The following is a 7,816-nucleotide window of genomic DNA, read 5'->3' as shown; positions in this document are numbered from 1 at the left end:
CTGACAGTGGTGCTGGTCAGTGCTGTAGCAGCTCAGGTGTTTGGTAGACGCGTGAGGTCAGAGGTCAAGGGGTCGCAAGGCGAGGCTGGTGATAGCGGTGTGTGTGTGTGTGCGTGAGTTAATGTATTCACACCTCAATCACAGCTGATCTCATGCTGCATGTGATATAATAAAACCTGCAAAGAGGTGTGGGGTAGGTTGTGATGGAGAACTAACGTCAAGGAATCATATGCTTAGGGCTCTATTCAATCAGCGTTACAGATTCTGTGATATTAATGTAAAGGTAGTTTCCGATTGAGCCGATATATGCAGCGTTTACCGTGAATGTAGTCTCTGCTAAAGTTGGAACGTTGCCTTTAAATTTCAATCACGCTGTAAAGCTGAACTTTCGCGATGTGGATCGAATAGAGCCCTTAGTCTTCAGAACAGGTCACTATATTTCCAAATGAGATTTCAACATCATCCACCAGTCCTACACCGATTTTTCTATAAAGGATTGAAATCATACATGGAGTTAGTTGATTAATGCTGGTAGTTGCTTCTCTTTTCTTGAGGACATTTTGTTGTACCATTTCCATTATTTTAGCATCATGCTTTATTCATGCTTGTGGGCTCTGTGATGCCACAAGGGGGAGTGCAACCTACTTTGTCCCACACATTGACATAATAGTAACTGACATACAATATTATGGGCCCTCATCACCAATGACAGTGATCAGCACATCACATGAAGGACTCTACACTGTAACAACACCATATGAAACTTCATATTTGTAGATTCCATAAAAAAATTCATTTTACTCTAATGGAACAGTATTTCATTGCAGAAGCTTTTATTTTACAGCATTTCATAATGTTAAAAATAATGTCTACATATTCAAATGTATGGCAAGCCCTCGAACATATTGTAGAACACAATGTTTCACATATCATATATTTTGACAAAGGTTTGGTCATCGTCTGTATCTTGATAGGCTAACGTGTTATGTAATTCAAGGCAGTAAATGAATTTGAAGCAGATGCTAGCCGGAACATACAGAGACATGAATACACTTAAACGTATGAACATACAGTTCAAACACACCCACTCATACACTGTTAAATACGGCATGTTTGTTCAGTAAAAGTGAAGGTATTCATCAGCTGTTATGTCTATTGGATAAATATCACCCATAAAGAAACCAGTCTGAGTCTGTGTTTGACATTCAGGTTGTATGAATCCTGGCCTTCTCCCTTGAAACCCCAATAAAAGATGTCCACACCCAGTCAAGGAATTAACTTTGTGACTATCCCAGGGATTCAGCTTTTACAGGCACATTTAACATTTCTAGAGAAAATTGGTCACCTTGTAGCTCTAGACTTGTTCATGAGCCAGGAGGTTGAGAAATGTGTAATCGTTTGATCTATAACAGGCTAATAGTGAACCAATACAGTTTGATCATATCTTAATCCTGCACTGTAAAAAGCAATCTAATTGTTTCAACCAATTATTATTATGTAACTGATTCCACAGCCTTTTTAAGTTTACTCAACTTTTCGATTAAAATTAATACCTGAACATAACATTTTTATTTGGCCCACACTTAGCATCAACTTGAGAAAACTTTGGCAAAAATTCAGTCAACTTAAAATGATGTGTTTGCTCAACTTGTCTCATATGTTCATTCAACTAGAAATTATAATTTGGGCATCTTCACAAAAAAAAGGCTGTGAAACTAGTTACACACACAGTGCTTTTGACATATGTTTTCAAAGTACATACAGTGCATTCGGAAAGGATTCAGACCCCCTTCTCTTTTTCCAAATGTTGTTACGTTACAGCCTTATTCTACAATTTATTCTTTTTATTTTTATCCCACAATACCCCATAATGACAAAGCGAAAACTGGTTTTTAGCCATTTTATCAAATGTATAACAAATAAAAAACAGAAATACCACATAAGTATTCAGACCCTTTATTCAGTACTTTGTTGAAGCACCTTCGGCAGCGATTAGAGCCTTGAGTCTTCTTGTGTATGACCCTCTAAGCTTGGCACACCTGTATTTGGGGAGTTTTTCCCATTCTTCTCTGCAGATCCTCTCAAGCTCTGTCAGGTTGGATGGGGAGCGTCGCTGCACAGCTATTTTCAGGTCTCTCCAGAGATGTTTCATCGGGTTCAAGTCCGGGCTCTGGCTGGGCCATTCAAGGACATTCAGAGACTTGTCCCGAAGCCACTCCTGTGTTGTCTTGGCTGTGTGCTTAGGGTCGTTGTCCTGTTGGAAGGTGAACCTTCTCCCCAGTCTGAGGTCCTGAGCGCTCTGGAGCAGGTTTCCATCAAGGATCTCTCTGTATTTTGCTCCGGTCATCTTTCCCTCGATCCTGACTAATCTCCCAGTCCCTGCCGCAGAAAAACATCCCCACAGTATGATGCTGCCACCACCATGCTTCACAGTAGGGATGGTGCCAGGACAAAGAGCTCAATCTTGGTTTCATCAGACCAGAGAATCTGTTTTCTCATGGTCTGAGAGTCCATTAGGTGCCTTTTGGCGAACTCAGAGTGGTCTGTCATGTGCCTTTTACTGAGGAGTGGCTTCCGTCTGGCCACTCTACCGTAAAGGCCTGATTGATGGAGTGCTGCAGCGATGGTTGTCCTTTTAAGAATGATGGAGGCCACTGTGTTCTTGGAGACCTGCAGACATTTTTTGGTACCTTTCCCAGATCTGTGCCTCGACACAATCCTGTCTCGGTGCTCTACGGACAATTCCTTCGACCTCATGGCTTGGTTTTTGCTTTGACATGTACTGTCAACTGTGGGATCTTATATAGAGAGGTGTGTGCCTTTCAAAATCATGTCCAATCAATTGAATTTACCACAGGCGGACTCCAATCAAGTTGTAGAAACATCTCAAGGATGATCAATGGAAACAGGATGCACCTGAGCTCAATTTCGAGTCTCATAGCAAAGGGTCTGAATACTTATGTAAATAAGGTATTTCTGTCTTTGCCATTATCTGGTATTGTGTGTAGATTGATGAGGGGGAAAAGGCATTTAATCAATTTTAGAATAAGGCTGTAACATAACAAAACTGAAGGGTTCTACAATTGCTGAAATAAGTAAATCAAATAAATGATAAGAGAATAGTCAGATTAACTGATAATTGACACAGACATGGTGGTGTAGCAGGGAGATCGGAATGCTTTGAACCAAAAGGTTGTGAGTTCAAATCCCAGGTGAGGACATTTTGCAGTTTAATAATGTACTGTATAAATGAACATGCAGATTGTAATCATTACATTTAAGTCATTTAGCAGATGCTCTTATCCAGAGCGACTTACAGTTAGTGAGTGCATAAATTTTTTTTTTCATACTGGCCCCCCGTGGGAATCGAACCCACAACCCTGGCGTTGCAAGCGCCATGCTCTACCAACTGAGCTACACGGGGCCAGTAATCATGTATGTCAACCTGTTTCAAATATGTATGTTCAAAATGTTTTATGTTAAAAGCAATGTGTGTGTCTGTAACCAGTTACACATACTTTTTTAGTTAAGATGCCCAAATAATAGTTGATTGAACATATGAGACAAACATCATTTTATGTTTACTGAATTTTTTGCGCAAGTTTTCTAAAGTTGGCGCTAAGTTTGGGCCAACTAAACATTTTAAGTTCAGTTTAACACTTTATCCGAAAAATTCAGTAAACTAAAATAGGCTGTGGAACCAGTTACTTAATAATAATTAGTTGAAACAACTATAATTTGTTTACAGTGTGTCCATCACTTATAAATATAATAAATAGAGTAAGATCCTTATCTCCATGTAACAGTTTCACAAACAAAAGGAAATGTTAATTCTGTACACACTAGTATGCAAAACAAAAACATAAAAAACACATCATCATGTTAGGAAATAATCGCGTCAAATAAATTAGATTAGTGATATGATCTGGCAAAAACTGGTTGAATCAACATTGTGTCCATGTTATTTCAACCCAAAAAATATATGTGATGACTTATTGGATTTACAAACAGTCATCAACGTAAGGGCATTTTGTATTTTTTTACCCAACTTTTTACCTAAATCCAATGACATGGTGAAATGTTTTGTTGATTTCATGTTGAGTTCACGTTAGTTGACAACTCAACCAAATGTAAATCAAAACTAGACGATGAACTGACGTCTGTGCCAAGTGGATAATGTCATAGCCAGCCAATGTACAGAAGTAATGGTTTCAGTCGTGTCTGATTTGGATAGCCCTTAGGCCTACTAATGATGCAGATGATCTGAAATGCAATGGTCAGTCGCCCTGGGAATAACGCGCCATTATCCCCAAATAGGAGCCCTTGCAAAACACAAATAACAAATCTGAATTTTCCAACTGTCATTTTTTTGTTCAGTTGTATTTTTAATTGATTATAATCGGATTAAGTATATATTACATATTAAACCTAAATGTGAGTATTGCGCAACGTTTGCTACTGTGTACAAATGGAGGTCCCCAAAATACCATCATTACGCAAAGGTTTATCGTGCCCTAAATTGCATCATATGAATGCATTTACACATATAACACCAAACAAGGGTATCTTTACTGTATGCTGTATTGTATAGAACAATAATGCAAACAAAATAGGACATGGAAGACATATTTTCAGGATATGCAAAATCTGAAGCGCAAGAGTTTATGGAAAGCTTCTTTAAAGTCACCATTGGACATGGTATATATAATTGGATTGATTAACGAGTTGAGATAACCAAGCCAGGTGAAAAAGTCAAACAACTCGGGGTAAAAACAAGTTTCACAGGCGGCCACCACTAGGGTGTATATGAAAAAGGGCAACCAGCATATAATGTATGCGCCTAATATTATTCCTAATGTTTTGGTCGCTTTTCTCTCCCTAGCAGCTGAGATCCTTTTTTTCTCCAAAAGTGCGTCGGACAGGGTTACTTTCACGTGGTTCTTACTTGCCAAGGACCCTGTGTCACTGGAGTGGGTATCGTGTCTTTTACACTGCAAAGATGATGTCGATGCCACAGATCCAGGGGAGTTGGTGATCAGGTGCGCTGCAGTGAGTCTTTTCCCTACCTTTTTGGGTGACTGTTTCAAAATTATCTTACGTGCTTCTACGTATATCCTTCCATAAAGCACAATAAGCAGCAAAGTAGGGATGTAGAATGCTCCAAACGTGGAGTAAATAGTGTAGAAAATGTGGTCCGTGTTGACGTTACATTCAGTTAACTCCTCTGCCTTCACCTGGCGCCAGAAAAGCGGGGGAAGGGAGATGGAGATAGCGATGACCCAGGCGGTCACGATCATCCCCGCCGCGCGCGCTGGCGTGCGCTTTTTGGAGTACTCAATGGCATCTGTTATCGCCCAATATCGATCCAAAGCGATTACGCATAAGTGAAGGATAGAAGCAGTGCAACATGTTATATCTGAGGATAACCAAATGTCACATGTAACTTGTCCCAAAGTCCAGGTGTGACTCACCGTGTACAGGACGCATATTGGCATCACCAAAATTGACACCAAGAGGTCAGTGACAGCTAGAGACGCTATGAGAAAGTTTGCTGGAGTGTGCAGTTTCTTAGACTGATAAATCGTTGCAATGACAAATGCGTTGGATAAAGTAGTGGCAAGTGTGACAAGGAAGAGAATCACTGCCAAACTGGTTTGATAAGCTAAACTCTCTTCATTTTCATCCGGAGATTCTGTCACATTGGTATCGTTTGTGATATTCATCATTAGTCCATCTAATGCAGGTGTTGGCTCGAGTTGACTTGAGCGCTCCATCCCCTTAGGCGTTTTTCTCTATCACTGATTGATTCATCATTTTGAAACAGTGTGGTCAGTCCAAAGAGAAGGGATATTCTTCTTATGTTGCCAAGTCTCCAACATCCCTTTTTTCTTAATACATTTCAAATCAATTTAGTAAAGTATTTTGGAACAGGAAAACATTTTTGTCCGTTTCTTCTTCATTTTCTTTCATTGCAGAAGCGACCCAATTATAATTGTTGATGTAAAAAAAAGGATTTTGAAGTAAATATCCATTATGTTCTCTGGAGAATGAATAGCAACGTCTGTCCTCAACTGGTATAACAGTTTAGCTATCTAAACAAAACAAATAGTATGTATATAGAAAGTTTATCAAAATAAACATTGAGACTGATGAAAGAACAATGACTTGCAGCCATTTGTCAAATGTTGCAACTGCAAGCATTCCATTTGCGTTGTAATCCTTGCCTCCTGGAGTTATCTTACAGGCTGCTTCAGTCCTTCTCTAGTTGAATGGTGAGGAGACCTCTACTCTCGGTTTTATACAGCTGCTGCTGCCTGCCTCTGACAGCAAACATTAACATGCAGCATTGATCACAGTGATTCTACTGGAGATGTGAGCACATCTCCACTGGGTCATAGTGCCCTCTCATTTCTACCTGTTACTATGAGTCATGTATTTATTTTATATCATTAATATCCCTGTTTACTAGACCTATATTGAACCTGAACATTACATAAACAATAGACTATTAGAGATAAAACAATTTCAACATAGAATAGACCCATCACTTCCTACATCCGTCAAATTGTTGGCCACTCATGGTCTGAGTAAAATACATTACCAGAGGCATTATATACCTTTACTGCATTTAGACAACAGGCATACATATCACATCAAATCATTCATTTAATTTCCAACATGTATAGTAGGCTACAATGTTCTTGAGCTGTCTTCCAAGGTTGTGGTCAGATATCATATATTAGGCTGGGATTGGGAGACTGCAGAGCCATTTTCATAAAACATTTATTCATGTTCTCCAATAAAAGAGAATGTTCCTCCACTTTGTGTGAAAGTGTGGTCATTTATTTGGCAGGTAGGAGTAGAGGTGTGATGGTATTCCCAGTGGAGGGACATGTGAAGGTGAAGCCTCTCTCCTCCATCGTATCATGTGCAACAGAGTGCAGGGTTTACTTTAAGCTTGTATTGGTTAGATCTTATTGGAGTTTTTGCAGCTTGAGTCAGGCAAAATGTAGAGTGGAGAACTTTTTTAATATCACAAAACATAATGATTGTCATGGTGTCTTTCGTGTGTGTGTCAGGATAGAAACTAGATAAAAACATATTGCGCCGGAGAAGATGGCTGCCGTTTTACAGCCCTCTAACCAATTGTACTATTATGTGTGTTTTTCCGCATTATTTGTAATTTATTTTGTACATAATGTTTCTGCCATCGTCTTTTATAACCAAAAAGAGCTTCTGGATATCAGGACAGCGATTACTCACCTCATATTGGACGAAGATTTTTTCTTCAACGAGGCGGCCGCGAAGGATATCCTACAGACACCCGACAAGGCCCAAATCCCCGTCATTCGCATGAGGAAGAGACGGAGATATCGTGGACGTAGGTCGGGGTGCCTTGTAAGGATCCGACGGCGAGCGAGTAAACTGCCGCTCCCATCAATCCTATTAGCCAATCTTCAATCATTTGAGAATAAATTGGATGACCTAAGATTACGGTTATCCTACCAACGGGACATTAAAAACTGTAATATCTTATGTTTCACCGAGTCGTGGCTGAACGACGACATGGACAACATACAGCTAGCGGGCTATACGCTACATCGGCAGGATAGAACGGCTGACTCCGGTAAGACAAGGGGTGGCGGTTTGTGTATATTTGTAAACAACAGCTGGTGCACAAAATCAAATACTAAGGAAGTCTCGAGGTTTTGCTCGCCTGAGGTACAGTATCTTATGATAAGCTGTAGACCACACTATTTTCCAAGAGAGTTTTTATCTATATTTTTCATAGCTGTCTATTTACCACCACAAACCA

General features: G+C 39.7%; 1 protein-coding gene across 1 annotated transcript; it reads right to left on the bottom strand.

Annotated features, from left to right (window-relative positions):
* Positions 1–4,631: 4,631 nt before the first annotated feature.
* On the bottom strand, positions 4,632–5,774 carry htr1b (5-hydroxytryptamine (serotonin) receptor 1B; the record flags this gene model as incomplete). Its single annotated transcript, XM_084144232.1, has 1 exon — positions 4,632–5,774. One exon carries the CDS (start codon positions 5,772–5,774, stop codon positions 4,632–4,634), a length of 1,143 nt encoding a protein of 380 aa, XP_084000358.1.
* Positions 5,775–7,816: the final 2,042 nt, after the last annotated feature.

Source organism: Coregonus lavaretus, assembly GCF_964263955.1.
Source record: "Coregonus lavaretus genome assembly, chromosome: 27".
In the NCBI taxonomy this organism is placed as follows: Eukaryota; Metazoa; Chordata; class Actinopteri; order Salmoniformes; family Salmonidae; genus Coregonus; species Coregonus lavaretus.
Note: the sequence above shows the minus strand (reverse complement) of the source record. Positions and strands in the feature narration are given on the sequence as shown.